The sequence below is a fragment of the Drosophila elegans genome, unplaced genomic scaffold, assembly GCF_018152505.1.
Source record: "Drosophila elegans isolate 14027-0461.03 unplaced genomic scaffold, ASM1815250v1 contig_476, whole genome shotgun sequence".
NCBI classification, from domain to species: domain Eukaryota; kingdom Metazoa; phylum Arthropoda; class Insecta; order Diptera; family Drosophilidae; genus Drosophila; species Drosophila elegans.
Window position 1 is genome coordinate 205,430 of NW_024545863.1, and position 22,864 is coordinate 228,293.

A 22,864-nucleotide genomic window follows, 5' to 3' on the forward strand; every position below is an offset into this window, starting at 1 on the left:
CAAAGATATTTCAAAAAACGCTTTTGGCATGTTTTGTTTTTGTTACCCAGCAGCTCCCCTATAATTGCTGTTGTTGTCGTTATCCTGCTTGTTGTTGTTGTGTGTCCAGAGGTCCTCGGAGTTTCCCCCCACAGTTGGTCGAGTGTTTTGCTCACTTTTCGGTCGTTGTGGGACAAAAAAAAGGAGGAAACCGAACTTCCAATGTGGCATGAGGGCGGCTCTCAAACTGTGAGTGTGTGTGTGTTTGTGTGGGTTGGGGGCGTGGCACTTGAGGGCGCGTGTGTCCTTTTAGGAAAGTGTCAAAAACCGTTGGTCAAAAAACCGTATGGCAATTATTCAACACAATTGAATATGAAGTGTGGCGATGGCAAGGATGGTGGATGGTGGATGGTGGATGGCGTTGATGTGGGGGCGCAAAAAAGTTGCAGCGCTGGGCAAATAATGAAAAATACACCCACATCAGTATTTTTCGGCTGTCTGCACTCGAGCATACACCACACACACACCCACACATTTTGCACCCTTTTCATGTCCTTCTGCTCTTGTTTTTGTTGTTGCGCAGTTGCCGTTTGCCGCCTGGCAATTTTTCGGTGATAAAATATTTAAATTTAATTAAGGCCAGCGACGAGGCAGCGGGCCAAAGGGAAGATGAAGTGGAGCCGTTCCTGGCCGGACCTTTGACCCTGCATTCCCGTTCCCGTTCCCAGGGTACAGCAGAGCAGAGGGCAGAGAGCAGAGAGGTCCTTTTTGCGCCTTTTGCATTTGCGTGCGGTGCGTTTTGGAGGCTTACGGCTGCCGCTGCTGCCCGGCAAGAAATTCATTAAAAATTTTTGCTTTGATGCTACCAAATTCTTTTTGTAAGTTTCTTTGTACTTTCAGCTTTTTGGCCCTTTTGCCCCCTGGTCCCCCAAAAAACGAATGTATTTCACGGACAACCGGGGCCACAAAACAAATACTTTCGAAAGGATCCTGCTGTGTGTCCTTGCCAGTGATTATGCCCTGGATTAAACCCCTTTCGGTTTTAGTAATTAAGCTCGAGAGCCACAAAACTTGCATATGCACACACGTATCCAAGTAGTTATTGTGTGCACACAAATTGAACACGATTGCAGCTGAAAATTGTTGGCCAAAATAGCAAACTTTCCGTTTCCTGGCATCTTAATCGCCGTCAAGAGTCAGAAAGTTGCTGTCTTGCCTGTCCAAAAGCCAGAAACTAAACTATTCTCATGCTCTCTGCCACCGAAACTTTTGATCTTGAGCTGTGCAAATATTTTTCATTATGCGGGCCAAGTATTTATGGAATTATGGAAATTTGTTCTTAAGATATTTGTTTCCGTTTCCTGTGTAAACAAAGAAGATGTTTTTAAGGGCATAATCTGTGCGATTTGGAGTGTGGTGTTTGTATAAATATCACTTGTAGTGTTTGCATTTTGAGTTAAATAAAAGCTTTTAGGTATTCTTACATATATTTAGATTTATGAAAATCATGTTTTTCATTGATGATAATTTGTGAGATTAAATATTGCATTAGCTTCAATAAAATATTTTCTTATATCAATATACAAATTTTGCTTTGCACCGATTATTAAGCTCCACCGTCTTTATACTTAAAGTTTCTTAAGCTTATGCTAAAGCCTATTTTTTGAGCTACTTTATGACTAGACTTGATCCCTATTAAAAGATCTTTAGAACCTGTTTCCAAACAACCCCTTATTGATGGCTTTAATTCTTCACTATCCCTGTACTCATTTGTAACAGCAATTTGGGTAGTCGCTCTATCAAGTGCACGATTGACTGCTGGTCCTGATTGATTCTCCATGTTTGTTGCTAAATGAGGTTTTTTGACCAGCAGGGAGTCCAACATTTAACCATCTCTGGGCCCAGTATTTGAGCCAGAGGCATTTGCTATATGTGCACCTGGTTTGTCACATCTAATATTCTATTGTTTGGCCTGTTGCAAGGATTCGTTTCTGCTCAAAATGCGTTTTTAGGCGTCCCAAGAACATGGAGAGGGAAGGCGAAGTCAACATTGAAACTGTGGACAGAGGCATGCAAATTGGCCAGGAAAGGAAAAGGGGAAATGTGAAAAAGTGGAGGAACGAAAAGGAAAAAGGAATAGGCCCAGCCAATTTTTCTTGCATTTGCCTTCGAGTTTTTCGGTTTTCCTGGTGTTATGGTTGCTCCAGCCCGTGTTGTTTGTCCAAGTTGCCATTTCAAGCGTGTTGCAATGAAAAGCAAACTTTTCCACCGCAAACGCAGATGGATTTTCTCAAGTGTTGGGAAGTACCTAGATTATTGTATTTTGCAGATAGATAGTATATGCTAGTACATTCTAAACTAAACCAATATTTCAGAAGGAGCAATAGAAACGATTATTATATCGTTTGATATCGATATTATGAAATGGGTAATAAAAATCATCTTAATTTAAGATTATAGACATTAAAGCTTTATTATATTTTTTAAAAATATTTTTTCAAGAAATTTATAATACCACATTCTAACTATTCCTAGACTCTGGCAAAATTTGATACGTTTTACCTTACAAAGACATTTATTCCTGCAAATACCTTTTACCTTACCTCGGTACAAATAAGTAGTACCTACCCCAGCACTGTTTGTATCTGGGGTCAAATTTGGGGTTAGGCAGTCGGTCTTCGGTTCTCGGTCCTCGGTGTACGGGCTGCAGAACTCAACAGGCGCACACGGGGCGTATACGAAATTAAAATGCACTCAGCTGAAAAATTGGTTTTCTCGTTCTTGACAAACTTTGAGTGATTTCTGAAAGCCTCCGACGAGTGCCAACCCATCGTGGGTGAGTCGTGGTCGATGGCAACCGGTAGTCGAAAAACCGGTAGTCGAGGAGCTTAAACCTCTCACCCACAGCAGGATAACTTCGCAGAGCCACTGCCTCCAACCTTGTTTTTGCAAAAATTGTTTTAATAAGGCGTACATTTTAATCAAGCGTGCCAAAAATATGTCATAAATTATGGGAAGCCAAGGGAAGAAGAAAGCCGAGGCCAAAGGAATGATAACAAGATGGCCATAAATTGCTTGACTCATTAAGAATAAATGATTTGGCGTTTTAAGCCCTCTTCTGAAATTCAGTAGCTGGGACTGGCTCATTGAAAATGTAAATACTTTTAAATGCTAATTTCATTTATTTGTTTTATTGCATTTACTTACATTGGGTTCTTTTACATAAAAAACATTTTTGGATCAATTGAGATTTTTACCTTACGAATTATAAATCATGATTATGACTATTTATCTTTCAGGATTTATAAATAAATAACAATGTTTTTAAAAACATTCATAGGGAACTTAACAAAAATATAAGGCGTTAATGGTGTTTTATTTAAAATAATTTTGTTAAACCTTTCTTTTCTACAGCTGAACTGATCTGATCAAGCAGCAGCAACCAAGATAGCGAACCTGTCGACCGGACTTTCGGCCAGTCCCGCCGCGGGACTGGGATTCTTGGGCATCCTGCAGTGGCAGCCGCCTGGTAAGGCGCCCAAGTTGCTGAGCTACTCGTCCGGGGCCCGATCCTCCAGCCAGCCGTATGCGATGCCCGCCTCCAACAATAATTGCTGCAGCAGCAGCAACGGCAACGGCGGCAACAGGAACAGTGGTTGCTGCCAGGAATGTCGTTGTTGCAAGCAGGGATATGAACATTTGCCGGTGCCGCGTTTGCGTCATCAACAGCCGCCTCCTCCGCTCTACCAAATTCCCCAGCAGCAGCATCAACAGCAACATCAGCAGCTGCAACATCAACATGAACAAGAGCAACATCATCAACAGCAGCAACATCAGCAAATTAGATGCATCACCACTCTACAGCAGACTACTACAACGCAGCAGTTGCAACAGTTACCATCTGCAACATCCTCTTTTTCGAACTATTCGTATGGCAACTGCCTTATGCCACCAACTACTGCAACATCCAGTACCTACATGAGCAATCTTGGACCAGAACAACATTGCCATTCCCATTGTAACAATATACACGACAGCAACATGCAACACTGCGGCAGCAACATGTCACCGGCAATCTACAACAACTCCCCTGCTCAACCGATGATATTTGTGCCTCTAATGCTGCCCATGCAACAGCAAAATCAGCAGCAACAGCAACACTTTCAGTTGCAACCTCCGCTGCCGCCCATTGAGGATTGCAAGCCAATGTGGCAGGCTAAGAGCGTTCCACCTCCACCACAACCGCCGCCCCTGCTCACCCACTTTCAGCAGTTGTTGCAGCCACCGCCGCTGCCACCGCCAACGCCAATGCCTCAACCGGAAGTTGCCTGCCCCCTGCCCAGCAGAGCCCCTGCCACGCCCCCGCTACCACCGACCTACAGCGTTCAAAGCCTCAAGTCCGCAGCTGCGTCGGCTGTCAGCGTTTATCAGCGGGTAAGTGATATTGTTTGTTGTCCCAAAAGATATATTTTTTGGTAAAAATAACACTGTTTTGAGCGTAAATATGGAATGTCACACCTTGTTGAACTCGTATTGAAATTCCTAACAACTTGGCACTCAAACCTGGAATTTTATTTTTTAAAACCATTTTTGCAAAAAAATTGATGTAACCCTTTATAAAAAAACAAGAAATCGAGCAAAAATTTAATTTTTGGAAATCATCCGAAAAATAATGGGGATCATTAATTTAGGTCGCCAGGTGTACAAAACAGTATTGCTCTTAGTTGTGGCTCTCCTGTCGGTCAAGTTACTAGGAAAAACACGTTAAAAAAGTCTAAATTTTGCTACACATAAAATTCTGTATTTTTAAATATATGAACTTGTTACTTGAAATAAAGATCAGAAAAGAACAATTCTAAAATTTTTAGCAATACAAAAAAAAAAAAAAAATGGAAAAAATATAGTCAAAAATTATGGAATAGCCTCATATTTTTAACAAATAATTAAAAATGATATATTAAAATTGGCAATGAAAAACATTTTATGCAGGTTTATATAGCAGGAGGTTTTCTTAAAAATTAAAAGTTAATTAAAAAAAGTTTTTAAATAACATCAAACTATTTCGTGTTTCGTTTTGCATTTCTCAAATCCTGCAAATACAAATAGTCCTAGGCAGGCTGATTAATTCCCCAGATTGAAAACGAATACAAAGCGAAGTTAGGGCCAAACACCTGGGAGATGTTCTATCCATATCGAACCAAGGTGGCTGGCTGTAAGCGGAGAATATTTGTTGTACATCAGCAGCACTTAGTCAATGGCTGCAAATCCTCCTGGGCTACTAAAATGTTGCAATTTGCGAAGCACAACAGAGGCAGGGACAATGCCACGTATACTTAATATTTATGGGTGTGCTGTTGCTGCCAAACTTCAATTTACATAAACATAAAAGACAAGCAACATCGAAGGAGCTGCTCTTGCCGTAGAAACTGGAATCTGCATGCATGTTGTTGAGATTTAGCGCAGCGACAGGACACAAAAAATCAAAGCTGTACAGGGGGTGGTATGGGGGGTGGTTTGTGAGGGGGGGGAAATGCAAATCGGAACGAGCGGAAGTGAAAGCGCAGATATGGAGGGGCATTGGTGGGTTAAGACGGGGCTTACGGCGAGCACGAAAACTAATGCATAACCTAGTAAGATCATCAACACGAAATTTTACAGCAAACTCATGTCCAAGGATGTGGAAATAAACTAGTTCTTTTTGTTACCCTGGCCGTTACCTCTGCCACTTTTCGCCCTCCCCTTTTCCCTTTTTTAACAATCTCCCCTCCCACCTCACTGTTGTCCTGCGCTCAATGACTTTTGCATTTAATATGAGTAAAGAAGCGCAGAACAACAAGCAGAACAGTCCGCAGAAAGACACACAGAGAGAAATACTTACGGGTGCTGAGCATTGGCGAAATTAAATTAATATATTAAAGAGAAATATGTATTAATAGGTTTAAGGCCTAACTTAAAAATTCCTAAGTTCAACATTCTAACATCCTCCAGAAAAAAGTCAAATACTTTTATCGTGATATATTAAATATAATTAATAAAAAGATTTTTAAAAAGAACAATTTGTTTGGGTCATGGTTGTTTGAATAATTTTTAAGTTCAAATCAAAATTCTATAAAGAAAAAGTTGTAAGTCCTTTCCTTTTTTTTTATTTTTTATTTACGCAATCAAATTAAAATGCTATGTTTTGCTAGTTCAAGGAGCTTTGGTTAGAATTACTTCTGTCAAATTTAAAATTCTGTTAATTAACAAGAAGTTAAGGTTATTAAAAAATTGTTTTTTTTTGGTGCAGCGGTGGCCAAAAACCTGAGCTGGACTTGAGGATTGGGCTTCGGCCCTTTACGGCTGAGGGCAGAGTCCTGGCCAGCGACATGCAAAACGTGCTGTTTAAATTACGTTCTGCCGGCAGATTTCGGATTTCGGATTTCAGGTGGGGCCTCCGCCTGCAAGGACATGAAGATAGTGTCTGCTGTCGGTTCGCCTCCTCAGCTTTTTTTTTTTGGCGTTTTCCGTTTTTACTTCTTGGCCGTGTCCGACGATTCGTTTATTTGATAGCCTTGCTGTTGATGCCCCTGCATAGCGGATAAGTTTGTCCTGATTAAGAATCTGCAACAGAAGAAGCTGCCGAGAAAAAAACAAGACGAACAGGGCTTTGTTGGTGGAAAAAGCCGAGTGGTCACTCGCCAATGTTCTGTAGTAATGCGGTGGGGGAAAAGTCGCTCTGGATTACAATAGGGAAAATGCTTAGGTTTCCTGCCAGCAGTTCGCTTATCATATTTTTGTGATGACAACGCTGTGGCATTTCATTTTCCTCCCTGTTTCTTCAAGTGAAATATATTTTACATGCGAAATAAACATAAGCAAAGTGCACATCCTGCATCCCTAATGCTGTTCATTCACATGTGCTTAAGTAGTTTTATTTAGGAGAAGAGCACACTCCACACACTTTGGACTCTAGACTCTATATCTGCACATTTGAATGTTAAATCTTTTATGAAATGCTTTTCTTTTTTTGTTTTTTTGGGCAGTCTGTCCGCCCGGCTGTCCATATCCAATACGTCCAGAAAATACTCATGTGAGAGTGCTTTTGTATGTGGCTGTGTTGTTTGTTGCGGTCTTCCTGCAACTTAACAATACCTTTTCCTCAGTAGTCCTCACTTTTCCAAGCTTTTCTACCACCCCGCCCCCCAACTACCCCTTCCGACGGCATTCGCTTTCATTTGTTTTTGCATTTCCTTGCCCTGTGTTTCTGAAAAACTGAGCGCGCTATCATGCACAAAGAAAGCATTTTATGTGCTGCCTTTAATGTTTGCACTTGCCCACTGTTATAATGTACTCTCACCCACACATGTGCGGCTAAATATATGTGTGTGTGAATGTATGAAGGACTATCAGTTTGCACTCAAAAAAATATAAGCCAATGCTATGAACAGAATAAAACCACTTCCTAAAAAACGACTTTAAATTATATTGCTACATATTCTAAATATTTAATACATTGATTTAATTAAGCAATTTTAATGGGGTTTGTAAAGTTGACTTTTAAAATTGTGCAGTATTTAATTGAAAACCCATAAATTTTTGATATATATGTTGAAAAAAAGAAATGGAAACAAAAAATCATTTTTAAAAATGTTTAACAATTTAATAAACTTTGAAATTTGAAGAGATTTCTCAAACTGACCCTTGAAATTGTGAAGAATTTTTCTCGAAAGCCATAAATATTAATAAACATTGACAAGAAGAAATTAAAAACATTTTTCAAAATGCTTTACATTGATTTATTTAACAGGTTATACACACAGAAATATTATTCCAGATAAAGTGGGTAAACATTCAAAGCATTGACAAAAAAGACTTTATTTGTAGGTACATTTTACTTAAATCCTTATTTTCTTGTGTAATTATTCCCACAATGATTTTTGTGCTTGGGCCCCAGCATTTGGAAGTTTTCTCGGATCTGTTGCTGCATTCGAAATCACTTGAAGCTCGGTGAATCGTCTGGTTGTCTTTTCCCACCCACTTGACCGCGCCCCGGGCATTTTGTATGCTGGAAAAACAGTTGGTTTCCATCTAATAATTGTTCTGCTCATATTCCATATGCAGTTGCCGAGCGTTTCAAAGCGGATTTCGTTGTTGGAGTTTACTTGGTCTTTATGACTATTTTTTTGCTAAGCTGTGAGCTAGATCAAATTGTTTATCTTTTGCTAATACAGCTCCGTGGAAACGGGGCTGCGGGGAAGAAGTGTTACTAAGTACTTGGATCACAAATAGGAAAAGTTGCCCACAAAACAATTAATGCTAAATGAATGGTAATGAAGCGCAGAGTTTTTATCATGCGCCCAGCTTGTATACAATATACTAAGAGGCTTTGGCCTTAAGCCCACAATTATGCTCCGGATATTAAAATGCGGCAATGAAATATAAGGCATGAAATATAAGGCATAAGCTTTTGTTACAGGTACATTAAAAATGACAAAAGCAATTCCTAACTCTTACAGCGTTTTATAACAATTCAATTGGTTGCTTAACGTTTAAGCAAAAATATTTATATATTTTTTCAAAGCACCTATTTTATGTTTCTTATTTTTAAATGAGCTAAATACTGAAATAATTATTCAGATTTAAATTTTTTAGGAATTGGAATAGAATTGCCCTATATTTTAGTAAATAAATTATATTTAAGGCAATGTTTTGAAACTGTTTTTCATATGCAAGATGGTAGAAACTCTTAAGCCGTGGCAAAGAAGTAAATATTGAGAAAGACTCACAGCTTCACCCTGGTATTTTGTTGAAATGGAAAAGAAAGTGCAGAAAAGGAGGCACTATCAACCCAAAAATTGAATCCTTTGGCCCACAACAGGAGGAGTGGTGACTTAATGGCCCCGAAGGGTCGCGAGAGATGCATAAGTGAATCCATATTTCATATGCCGTGTTAACGGGCCAGAAAAAAAGAAGGCAAAAGCAGACACACAAAGCGAACAACATATTTCGAGGACTGCCAGAATGCGTTGACTTCATTGGAAGAAATCCGAGCAAAGAGTTGGAGATACCAAACCAAGGCTGTCATTATTTCGCTCTTAGCAGTGGAAAACTGAAACAAAACGAAATAAAAAGAGTGGAGTGTCCTTGCTGCTGCTTAAGTAGAAGAAATTTGATAGCTGCGCCAAAGGATGCGACATCAAAGGACTGCCTTGTGGCCAACGAGTGACAGGCGGCGAAGGAAAGTCGAAGGAAACGGTTGACAGCCAAACAGCCAAACTGGCAAATTGGACAAGCGCAAGACAGGACAAAAAGGAAAGGACCCTGGAGGAAGCAGCGCTAAAAAAACGCACCCAAAAGCGCAAATCTAAATCACAACTTGGCCTTAGGGCCAATATACATAGTAGTTTCACTGGCAAAGCCAAAGCTTTAACAGTCGCACCATCCATGGCCAGCAGAATGTGGTGACTTTCTCGCCATTTCACAGTGCCTGTAAATGCCTCATTGCCCACCAGAGGATATGGACTACGCCCCCGTCAATCCCCGCATCCCTCCACATCGCAGCATAATGCCGATCTCACCATGAGCATCTTACTATAGTCCTCTGTTAATTCAATCTGCCGACTGGCCGCGAGGTGGCGCCCCAAAAGTGCCCGAATCTCACCGCATCTGATTGTGTGAGTGTTCGTCCTTCGTCCTTCATCCTTCGTCTTCCTTCTACGTCGTTCCTCCTTCCTCGTTCGTTTGTGCGCGAGTGTGTGTGCGAGTGTGTCGCGCACTGGCTTGCTAAATGGCAATTAACCCATTAAGTGCTGGCAAGAAAAGTGGATAAAATAGATATAAGTGGTTAATCCCAAATTGAAGAAAAATAATTTTCAAATAGATGATAAAGATAAATTTTGGGACTTATAAGTTACAAATTTAAAGTGCTGAATAAACCTAAATAGTAAAGACAAGTTACAAATGCAATCGACAAATATTCATAGAAAAAAGACATTTCAATGTAAATATGAACAAAAACAAATTTCCATGTTAATATGACATTTATTTTGTACTCTCATAAATGGTGTTTGTTTTAAAAAAAAGAAAATATGTTAAACTATTTTTTCCTTCATTAAAATTAACAATAAGGAAAAACATTTCCATGTCATTATGACATGACACAAAAATTTAGAAATAAAATGTTATTCGCAATTAATATTTTGTTAAGCATTTAAATAGGCAATCTTTGAAAATTGCAATGATCTTAATTTATTGTCTGCTATAAAATATTTTTTTTTTGTAAATTGCAACCCAACCAGCCACTAATAAATTGAACAAAATCGCTTTACTCAAACAAAAAGCTCAACAATTTTCGTTGGACAACAAATAAAAAATAAAAATTTATTTTGTGTAAACTTTCCTATTCAATCCAGCGTGGTATAAAACCAAAGCCATCGTAAAATATTTTCCCGAATAGCACTAAAGATTACAAAATCAAAGAGTCTGGTAAAAAAAGGGGTTAATCATTGCGAAGCAGATAAAAAGGACGCGGGCGTCCGGAGTTGCCTCGTTTTTCTTGTTGTTGTTGCTGCTGCTGGCACTTGAAAGCTTTTACCACAATGCCTGGGTATTGGTGCGTGTGTGTGTGTGTCTTTGTGTGAGCGCCCATCAAGTGCCCCTTTGTTTCTCGCTGTGTGTGCGAGGGCGCCAAATTTCAAAAGCGGCCGCGCGCAAAAGCTTTTTTGCTGGCAAACGGTTTATTTTGCGCGACACTTGAATAAGGCGACGCATCCTTTGAAAGTGTAAACGCCGTCAGCAGCTTCACTTTCAATGGCCGCCCACGCGGCGTATACTTGATACTGAGCGCCACACGAGAGGCGCACATCTCTTAAACCCTTTGCCAGCCCTAATTTAATTTAGCGTGAATTCAGTTTGCCCTTTTTTTTCTATAAACTTTTTTTTGCCGTTGTGTGGCATGGCGTTAAGGTCAGACCGCCAGGAACAGGGCGAATTAAATGCAATTGACAGTTGCAATTTCCAACTGGCTGTCAGGCCAAATCCCAAAGCAACTGCATTCGAGAAACAAGGGAGGGCTAAGTCCGAACTTGCTTGTAACACAATAAAATGCAACCTCAACTGACACAAAGAAAATGTTTTACCGAATGTGAACCAAGGCGAGACAGGACCAGGACGAGGGCGGGCAGGTCCAAAGGGGGCGTGGCCAAAATAAAAATAGGACAGACATCACGTAAGCGAAACAACAATGCCAAGCCAAGCAAAAACCGCCGCGGCTGTCAAATTAGCGGCATTCAGGCAGGCACCTTTGCAGGTTTTTGGGAATTTATCATTAAATGGTCATAGTTAAAACGCAACCCACACTCACACATTTTCATTAAGGTGACATTTGGAGAATTCTAAAACATAAGACATAATTCGCATTGCTAGTGAGAAAATCACTGAAATGTGTTTGCAGTTTATTGAATCAATCATTCTGGTTAAGTAAGCAATTTGCACCCAAGGCGTTGATTCATATACTCCACCGTGATTCCGGCTCACATGTAAACGTAATTGAAATACCCCGGCATTGTTCGAATTAAAGTTTAGTTTCATTGCTTGTTCAAGACAATAATGACCGAAATACGTTCACTGCTTATTGTCGCAAATTTGCCTGCAGTTATATATGGGCTGGCATTTGCTTACACCGATAGAAAAGACATCGTAAATCAGTATTGAACAAATTCAATTGTATTTTATAAATAAATAGCTATTTTAAGCTGGGTCTCTTTCTAAATCTTTCAAATTATGGCCTTAATCTAAACAATTAAACAAACATTTTATTACTTTAACGTTTTAAAATATTTTTAAATTTGATTAGCTTTCTCATTTTAATGAATATTAAAATATATTTATTTAAATTCATCAACCTGTAATCTTAATAATTTATTATTTGATTAACAAAACAATCATTCAGAGATTTTTATTTTATTTCTATATTACTTCTCAGTGAACTTAAAACACAATTACTATTGATGTCTGTCTCAGCTCGGTGCATGTAAAATATTTCGCAAAATTCTTCCCAAGCTTAGAGTAAAACTTATTTAATGGCAAATATTTGCCAGAAAATTACCTGTCCATCGATGAGTTGAAATGAATGCCTAGATAGAATGCAGACTTCCTCGCAGGGGAGACCTTAAATTTCGTCTAATGACTGAGGCATGTGAGTTGTTTGTTTCATTCCGTTGCATTCTGTTGGTCAATTAATTTGCATGTCGTTGTTGGCTCGGCATATGTTCGACTGAACACTTTAGTTACTCCCAGGTGGTCTTTTCTTCATTAAATTAGTGCATGTGGTGACTTTGACAAAGCGGTTGTCTGTCAGTCCGTTGGCCATACCTCACAATATAGAATATCCTTGCAAATGCTTCGTTACCTTGGTTGGCATTCCAAGAAGTCGGCCTTGTTTTGTGTGTCTTTTGCAACGTGTTCGGTCATCTTTATTTTCAATTTTCAATAACAAATAAAAATGCCAAGAGTACAACGTGAAATACAGTATATATATCAGTCACGGCCTCAATTTCCAGACAGTATATTATATTTCTTCGAATTTCCTTTGCTCTTTGGGCATTTAATTGGCCGTATAATTGATTGGAGTTGTTGTTGTGGCTACTTTCTGGTATTTCTGGCCACTTTCCCCCTCATCTAACTCATTATGTGTGTTGTGTATTGTTTGTGTGTGTGTTTGTAGTAAAAATGTATTTCAAAATACCGGCCCAAGTGGCAAAGTTTTCTTTGGCCAACTATTGAATTGGCTCGTGGGCACGAGTCTTTGATAGACTCCTTCCTTTTTTTCGCTGACTAGGCTCTATAAATTTGTATTGTACTGCCCTGTTCTCTGCGGTGTGTAATTAATTATATTTGCCTCCGACTCAAATTGTCAGTCGGTCTCTAATTATTATTATTCCAATATAGAGGGGCCCCAAAAACGATGCCAAGCCTGCATATCTTTTTCGGCCTGGCTCTCACAGGTTGTTTGACATTAATTGATTTATTTGCCTTTTACATAAATTAGGCGCTGAGTATTTGGCTTCATTGCTGAAGTGCAGGTGGAATGAGAGCTGCTCTATGGGGTCTGATTTCACTTGATTTAAGCATTAAAGTAGGCAGTTTAATGCATAAGGTAATTATTTATGGGTAATTTTCTTAAGAAAATAAAGGCACATTGTGGGAGCAATATATTAATGACAAATTTCTAGGTTTGTATAATTACCTAAAACGGTTTCTAAAAGTTTGGATTACAAAAATAAATGGTCTTATAAAATTAGAGCCCGTACTTTCGAACTTAAAATAAACTGTTGCATACTTTTAAGACTTTCATTACATTTTTTTTAGATTTTAAGGCATTAGACGAAGCCAAATTTAATAAAAGTATGATACCTACAAGGTAGCTGAATTATTTATGTGTAATTTTCTTAAGATAATAAAGGCACATTGTGGAAGCAATATATTAATGACAAATTACTAGGTTTGTACAATTACCTAAAAAGGTGTCTAAAAGTATGGATTACAAAAAAAAAATGGTCAAATTTAATAAAAGGATGATACCTAACAGGTAGCTCAATTCCCATCAGTTTACTAAAATCAAATTTTTTATTTCCTGTAATAACAGCTCTCCTAACAAGAAAACTTTAATATTTCAGAATATGGCAAAAACAATTGTTGTATCAAACCTTTCACTTTGTGCCAGTTTAGCTTGATTTCTGCTGCTGTTTTTGAGCGGACCAAAGCCTTTTTGGCGTTCGTTTTGCTGGAAAACGCGATCATGGCGGTAGGTGGGTGGATCGGAAAAAGCGAAAACTTTTTGACAGCAAAACATGCAAAAACAAATTACCAAACAGTCAAACTGTCAATTACGGGGCAATTAGTTGGCTTCGATTAAATGGCAGCCGTCGTTGTAGTTGCTGTCGTCGCTTAAGCCATTTCCCCATTCGCATCCCATTTACAATGGCTACCCAACAAACATCCCAACTTCCGGCTGCGAATTCCCCGGGAGCAGGGCGCTCAAATAAATGTGGCTGAAAATTAATGTCCGACAAGCCAGCTAGCGGCAACTGGACAACTTTCTGTGATAATTGGCCCACTGCACTGGGCCATCGCGTAAGTGGACGGCTATCCAGCCAGTTTGATTTATTCCCGCTCCCTGGATGGAAAATCCAGAGCTCGAGTCGATATCCAGGTGCACGGATCGCATGCATCGGATGCATCCCCGGTGGCCACTCAAACGGCAAATACGCAACATTTACAACTGGCCAAGGATCCAAGGATGCCGCAATGCACTTTCGGGGCTGGCAAACTGATAAGAAGATAAATGAGCACTGCACACTCGGCCGGCAGAAGTTAAGTCCTGCACTCAGAAAAGGATATGCCGTGAGTTATCGAATTTCGCAAGCAATAAACTGCTCGATATTAATGCTAAATGTGAATGATGTTCAGAGAATTTCGCTTGAATTATTCGTACCTTTTAATGTCCTTGCATTTTGCATATCTTTACGTTTACATTTTTTTCTTTTACAATCGATTTTAATTGGACAATCTTGATAGTACTTAGTGATCTCTGTTCTAAAAGGTCTTACACAAGGTCTGAAAGGTATACAAATCATACTTGTGTAATTAATGGACTAATATCTTTGATCTTTATGTTTTTAGTAAAATTTTGATAGGTGAAATACATGTTGTATTAATAATCTTGACTAAATTTTTTGAAACCACTGTAAAATCCCTCGAAAAGATTCTGGCTGAATTCTGTATTTATTTAGTAAGTATATACTCAATAAATTTTTCTTTTTTAACGCTAAATAGTATTTTTTTCATTAGGAAATAAAATGATAAACTAACTAATTTCTATAAATTGAAATTTCTTCAGAAATTTTTTATTGATTTTCATTCGAGTGTAAAAACGGCATTTGAAAGTTTTATGATCGTATAAAACAGCAGAGGGCATTCTATAATAGAAGGGGAATGGGGGTTGGGGAGGACATTTTAGCACTGTCCATGACAGGATATGCAAAATGAGGCTGAGACGCTGCCTCCCAAAAAACGCTCCTCTGTCTTTGTTTGTTTGCATAGACTGCCGTAGGCTGGCATATGCGAACTGGAAATTATGAGCAATAGCACGAGTCGTGCGCTCGAACGCAGTCTTGGGCTATAGCTGTAGCTATGGCTCCCGATACGGCTTTGAATCTGCCTCGACGGCAACATTTGGCATTGGGCGCAATATGCAATGTTGCGTGTCTTTCCGGAAACGGCTGATAGTACACTTTGAGGAAAAAGAATTTCCATATTGGTTTTAAACAATATTAAGCAAATTTAAAAAAAAAATTATTTTAAAGCTTATGGTATAATAAGTCCGGTGATATTTAAAAACTATTGTCTTCTTAAATATATTTATTATTTGTAAGAATAAGTCAAGTAAGAAACTTTACTTAAATCCAATTTCTAATGTTATTTAATTTAAGCTTAACAAGCTAAATTATTGTAAATTTAGAGAAAGCCCTCAAATTAATTATGAATGTTTTTAAAATATCAAATTCTCAAACTTAAAATATCAAATAAAAATAATAAAAAAGTTATAAAATAAAATTATATTAAAATTCTCTTTATATATTAAATTAACAATAATTTCAATAACCACAGATGAATAGAAGATATTAAATGGTGGTTAACCGTTTTTTGAGATTTTTTTTTGTGTATGGGTGGCAGGTACGAGCTGCAAGCTGCGAGTATCTACTGCACTGCACTCTGGTCGATTGATGCCTTTGGCATGCTTTTGTGTTTGGCTCCGGCTGCAGTTTCATCTCCACCTCCATCTCCACCCATATAGCCAAGACCCATCCCATCCCGTTTCATCTCCATCCCAAGGCCTCCGCAGCCTGAGTGATGCGGGGCCTAATTTATGACCCGGTTTGCCTGCTGGCCCGCTCTGCATACCGAAATGGCAAACGGCCTCTGTCAAAGCAGGCCTACAACTGCAAACTGCAACTGCAGCGGCGACTGCAGAAAATTGCATGGCATTAGATCGCCGATTGCCCCCGGAACTGGGGTCTCGTCGTGTGACGTATGTCGTATAAATTGCATTGCATACCTCGGCGCGCTGCTAATTATGCGACCAGAATGGAACAGCCCGATCCAAATCCAATCCGATCCGCTGCGGTCTCCGCAGGCCAGCTGCTGGCCTCATAAATATGCATTACAGCATATACTTTCACCTGTCGCTGGACGCGTCATCCATCAACGTCCATTAGGCCGAAGAAATGCACCAGGAAGCGGAAGTGTGGCACAACATACAGTACGCAGGTGCCACTTGGGGGGAAATGGAACAGACAAGAAGTTTTTGTTGAAGTCGTCAAATGCAAACATAAAACGTAAAAAACAAAAACTAAATTAACAGGTTTTGGTTAGGATTTTTTTTATTTTTCACGAAATTTCTTTTTAAAGGCACTTTTTGTATACTCTAAACTACAAAAGCTTAATTGTTTTATTTAAAATAAATTAAAATCCTAATAATGGGATAATTTGTGTTAAAGAATTATATGCAAACATTAAACTTGAACAACAAAAATAATGGCATACGTTAGTCCTAGCTTAAAATGTAAATAATTTATTTATATTTACTTTCCTCCAATTAATTTGCTTCCCTTTTGTCCATGTTGTCATTGTGAAAGCACATTTTTTGCATGATATTCAAATAAAAAAGATAATATTTAATTAATTAACAATAACATTTATAAGAACACAAAGAACATGTGTTAAATAGTTCAGTACCTTGTTATATTTTGTATATATTAAATACAACCCCATTCAAGTTTTGGAAAGGTGAATTTTATATTTGTAAAAGTATATAATTTAACTCGACCACATTTATTAAGTCACTATTTCCGATTCGGACAACAGTTTGTTTGATAAGCGTTCTTTATTTAAGAAGAACATAGTACAATCAAAATATTTGAAGACTTTGTGATGGTACCCGATGATAGAGCCTCCAGTTTTTGTTGTTGGCGTTTGGTGTACCCATCTCCAGCTAAATTGTCATGTAGGCATGTTTAGCAAAAATCAAACGTAGCATATTTAATATGTCTGCTGGTCATTAAATAACAAACAATCTGGTCTGGACTCCGGTTGCTTGGGCTTCTCAGGGAGGCAGCCTGTCAACTGCCTTTCATACCAACCCCCCACCCCAAAAAACAAACACACATTAAGTATGGTAGTATGCAATGGTATATAGTAGTCCTGTCAGCGGCAACAACAAATGATAAAATGTTTGCGTCCAGCCAGCGACTTTCTCTTACTTTCATCTCCGGCTGGAGGGGGAAAGCGAAATAATTTAATTTCGCCTGCCATGTTCGCCGCAGGCCGTCGCCCGCTGAATTTGTTTTATTAAAAACTGTACACTATATCGCTGGCAAACACACACAGGCCATGGAAATGAAAGAAATGAAATCAAATACTCAAAAATGAGCAAATAAGGCGAAACGAAGGCGGCGACACGACGGCATAAAAACAGAAACAAAAAATGTACAAAATATATACTAAATAAGATGGGGGCTGGCGAATTTTGTAATTTCTTGGGGTAAATCGCGAAACGCTTTATTTGCAGATTTTCTTTGACGGTTTGACGGTTATTTAATTTGCTCCCCCCAAAAAAAATTGGGCCAGCAAATCTACGTAGTCCCCGGCACCACGGGAAAATTGAAGGCCGCGGGGGGTAGGGATTGAAAGTTGATGCTAATGCAATAAATGCTCTCGACCATCATTTGTCTTCATTCGTCTTTGGCAATTGTCCGCCCACCCGAATTTCGAACGCCACTCGAAATCATTAATTTAAAATATTATCCCCGCCTGGCAGTCCCCAACTCTAAATTGCAAATAGTATTACGAGCAGCATATTCATAAATACCAAATAACTTCAGTGCCATTTAGCGGCGCTTAAATCGCACAAGCCACGCCCACTTTTTAGTGTGGGAAAATGTAGGTACACAGAGAAAAGTAATCAGAAAAATGATTAGTAATGAGAAATGACAATATGGGGGATGAAATCATTTTTAAAACTGCCTAATATACAATATATTTATGATCCGGATAACAATAGATATTTTGGGAAAGACATTTCTACATTACTACATAGCTGAGTAAACTATTAAATTTTATTGGCCAAAAATTGTTCTAAAAATAAATTCTTTTTAATATTAAAAATATTAAAAAATGTTGTTTATGACTAAGTAAGCAATTAAAATTAAAGTTTTTCGGGCAAATATAAGTAGAAAAATAATTTGTATTTAAAATACAAAATGTTAGAATGTTATTTTTTAAGTTGTTCATGATTTTGTTTAGTACTATATTTTTTAAAACTTTATTATATGGTGTATTTTAATTTAAAATGAATTATCACTTGTATTCTTTTTCTTCATTTTCTTTTTCTTTACAGTGTGTTGTCCTTTTTTCATATTTATCGGCGCTGTTGCCAGTTCTTTATTAAGCAAACTAATCATGACCCTTTGTGGCCGACACGTGGCTGGTAAAAGCGGACCCGGGGACGGCAAATAATGTTCGCTCTGATGGCCGAAATGGGCGGCCCAGGAGTCCGGAGTACAGGATCTGCAGGATCCGGGGCATCAGCTTTAGTATTCGGCATTCCCATAACGCCGAGCACATTCAAGGTTCGCCGAGGCAAATCCTTTAAGTGTCATTCGGTGGGCAGACCCCAGCATTTGGTTGCATTTGCTCTAGTTTTTCTCCGGTTTTTCCTTTTTTTTCCCCGAATTTTCCTGTGTGCTGTTTGCTCACTTTTTATGCGTTTGGATTTGCACATTTGGACACTAGTTAATTATGTTCTTAGTCCCTTTTATGTCACAATTTTCATTTGGCAACATCAAATAAACTAAATGTCCGGCAGGGGCTGAACCGGAAATTTGCCTGCCGATTTTTTCTGTGGGGGGAGGGGGATAAGCTGTCGTCTACCGCAATTGTGTCGTGGCAAGGTAAACAAATATGCGTATATGGCTGGCCGACTAACTACATTGGCTGCAGTCCTGATCCTGGGGTTTCCTAGGAGGGTGGGCCTTTGGGCTACTGGACTACTGGGGTGTCTTTTGGGGTGGAACAAATGTGCCTATTTGTAGACGGGGGGAGGGGGTTTTGGGGCTTGGGGCTTTGCGGTCGCCTGCTATAAAATTCTGTGCGGAATGGACATTCGGACTTTTAATATGCTCGAGTAATGTCTGCATTAACAGAATTCATTTGCAGGACATGGCCAGCAGCCAGGACAACCCCATCCCCATTCCGAAATGTGTGTGTCGGTGTGTGTGTGTGTGGAGAAAACAAATTTATGTCGTGCTACTTGCTGAAATTGGATTTCTGTCCGCTGCTTCCCCTGATTTTTGTTATTGTTGTCGTCACATCGTTGCTTTTTAGTCACCGAAATGAGAGAGGCAGGGGGGCATTTGTTTCCATTCCTGGTTTTAGTACGTGTAATCCTTTTCCATGATTTGCACGCCACTTCAGAGGTCTTTTGTCGGCCTTGGGCATTAGTCTCAGGTTAGTCGTTCGTCTTGTCAAGTTGAATGCCTCAATTAGGGCACTGGCTTGGCATGACTTGGCTTGGCACGGCTCTCCCCTTGAAATTGGAATGACCTGGCACGTGTTTTCATTTTTATTTTTGTTTTCAACTTTATCTATTTATTGTCTAATTTTAATGGTCCATCGCTCGAATCTCTTACTCTCTATCTGCCTTGCAGAATGGCAAATTGCCCAGGTGCCTGCCCGCTCTGCGTGCCATGGAAATGGCGCTGCGTACCAACTCCTTTGTCACGCCCCCCCGCCCAATAGCTGGGGCCGAAGGAAGCGCACTGGACACGGAGGACAGCGACGAGGAAATGGAGTACATGCCGCCATTGCACAGTAAGTATGAGTGCACTGCGAGAAAATACTAGCAAAGATTAATAATGCATTTTGGGAAATTAATTTAAACAAAATAAAATGAAAACTAAGCTATGTTTAATCGTTTATATTTGAATTTAGATAATTACAAAATACTTAATTGTCAAAGAAATGGTTAATAACTTTTCAAGTGTTTAAAAAAAAACAATTGGTCTTCTTCATGTGCGTTTAAATATTAATATATATGAATTCTAAAAAGAACATTATACAAAGTTCCTTTAAAATTGATATTGATTGATTAAATAAGCGAAAATATACCAATATAAAGACTTTGGTAATTCCAAAAATTGAAAGGTTTTTTTAAATTTATTGCAATTAAATTACATTTGTAAGAATTGATATTGTAGATGTAGAAAACAAATTAAAATACTTGTATACATCACTGTATTTAAACATAAAAATTTGATACGAATAGAATTCTGCCTTTAAATTTTCCCACACTAAAAAAATGGGGTGAGATTGCCAGACTAGATTCCGCCTTGAAACACCAACATTGTCACAATTTTTTTCAGCGTTTACGGGTCCCTTTCCCTGTCCAGTGGCAAATTCAATTAAAAATTTTTTAAACTGCTCCACCTGCACGTGCGTGACGAGCTTCTGACGGCCAGCAATGATGGTCGGGAGCAGAAGCACCTGTCCTGACTGTTATCCTGGCTACAATCCTGGATGCCATCCTTGCTGTTATCCGGCTGCTCCGGTGGTCCGTTGGTCCAGTCAGAGCCACTGTCAGGCGTTTCAATTTACTTTTATGTTGCGCAGCCTTATCGCGGCGCAAATTGAAATGAAATCTTGACACAATCAGCATGCCCATGCCACCGGCAGCTCAGATTCCCACATACAATTAAGTTAAACGCTGACCATCAATTATGGGACGGGCTCTAAGGCAGCTGGGTGCCACTTCTACCCGGCAATGGGCAAAGTTTCCAGCCCAAAAATATATGTATTTAGGTATATTTTTGCCAGGCGAATAGACAAGCAGGAGTAAAAGCAAAATAAAACAGGAGAAAGCCAAGACAGAGCGACAAAAAATTGTCAACTTATGCGAAAGTGCCTGCCCTTTTTCCTACCGCGTTCCCCCGGATGTTTCGCTAAAGATGATATCAAAAACTTTCCTGTGAGCTGGCGGCAAACAAAGCCGCTAGCACTGGCAAATGGCCTCGAAATCTCCGCCACTCAACTCCCCCGCCTCCTGTTTATTTATATTAATATTTTTATCATTTTATGACGACTATACAAATGTGAAAGACTCGTCGTAGCCTGACCACCTTGAGCCAGGATTGCGGGCCCAAAAAACTTTTTGGTCTCAACTTAAATTCACTTTATATAGTTGTTGTGTGTTGCGTTGTATTGTGCAACCATATTATTAATCCGCTGCCAGGGCAGCATTTACATTTCATTTGTGCGTCCCGCCCGTAAATATGATAGAATAATGAATATATAAATCACAGCGAAACTTTTTGCGTTCCGCCTTGTGTGGTTGGTGTTTAGCATATTATGTAATAAATCAATACTGCGGGATTTATGGGTTGAAGATTCGAGTAACTCTTTTCGCCCAGCCAACTAATAATATGGTGAATACGGTGTTGTTTTACTGATAGTCAAGTTAGTAATTAATATTGAATACAAATTAGCATGCAATATTGTAATATTTAACAAAATTTGGAATGACATAAGAAGAAGTAATTAATTTTATTTATTTTTACATTTACAAAACTCATATTTGCTGCAAATTATCTTGTAACTATTTAAATCGCTTTTAGAGGGCAATAATGCAATCTGGATAATGTGCTGCCTTACGTTCTTAACTTTAATTAGAATTTTATACTTTAATATTTAATACAAATAAGTATCTAACTTTTTTTAAATTAAGATGGGAGATAAGTTTTATTCTTTCAGCCTTTAAAGTTTAACTTAGAAATAACAAAAGTTATAAAAAAGTGCGCTGCTAGTCACAATACTGAAATTATTTCAAAATAATACGTATCTCTGAAATTATCTAGTAACTAAATAAAAGCCCTATATGTAAATCTAGTTAAGATGGTTCAAGGCGAAATCTGCATCAGCTGGCCTCCGTCACATCGTCCTTTTCGCTCTTTAAAGACCCCGCGGCAGCAGCTGTAAGTGCTTCGCTTTGCAGCTGTTCCAATTTTTAGTGTAAATAACCCCGGCAACAGCAGCCTTGTTTTTGTCCCCTGCTTGAGTTTTCCCAGCCCCTTTTCACCACGCTTTCCCTCTTCGGCACACTTGTCAATATGAAAATGTTGCTGCTGGGCTGGTGCTGATTTTGCCGGTGGCTCTGCTTTTGCCGTTGCCGTTGCTGTTGCATTTTTTCGCTCACCTGAATGTTTGCTCAGTCAGAAAGTTTTGATTTATTTACGACGCAAGTTTTACATTTTACACGACACTCGCCTCCAATTACACGGCGCTGCCACAGGCACTGCTGCCAGCAGCAGCAGCAACAGCCCTTCCAACTGAACTCATTTGCACCTCTACACTTGCAACAACCCTCGGCTGCAGGCTGCAGTCCTAACAAAAAAAAAAAAAGGAAAACTGAAATACTTTCCTTCAGATTTTAATCGCTCACGTGAGTCCTGCGCCAGGATGTGTGTGTGTGTGTGTATGTGTGCAGTTGATGTTTGTGTTTTTACATATTTAGTCGCAGGATAATGTGTCGCCAAGTTGCTATCGTCGTTGCTGTTATACTTTCCGCTGCTGCTGTTCATGTTGCTATTGCTGTTGCTGCTGCTATTGCTTTTTCTATTTGCATAATGCATCAGCTAGAGATTCTGCCAACCTGGCCTACATGAAGACAACAGGGAACGACAAATTCCTGGGATAAGTCAATGCTATTCAAGTGTTCAATAGAAGGATTACAGAGTTTTATCGCAGAGTAGTGGAATATTAAATAACTCTCTATTTTTATTTGATAAATAAGGTC

At 39.0% G+C, this 22,864-nt stretch overlaps 1 protein-coding gene across 1 annotated transcript; it reads left to right on the plus strand.

Moving 5' to 3' along the window:
- The first annotated feature begins 351 nt into the window (after positions 1 to 351).
- On the plus strand, positions 352 to 22,765 carry LOC121467546 (myb-like protein Q). The gene is made up of 5 exons (XM_041709112.1): positions 352 to 405; positions 618 to 708; positions 3,413 to 4,413; positions 19,725 to 19,887; positions 22,704 to 22,765. The coding sequence occupies exons 1-5, from the start codon at positions 352 to 354 to the stop codon at positions 22,763 to 22,765; spliced, it is 1,371 nt and encodes a 456-aa protein (XP_041565046.1).
- The last annotated feature ends 99 nt before the right edge of the window (positions 22,766 to 22,864 follow it).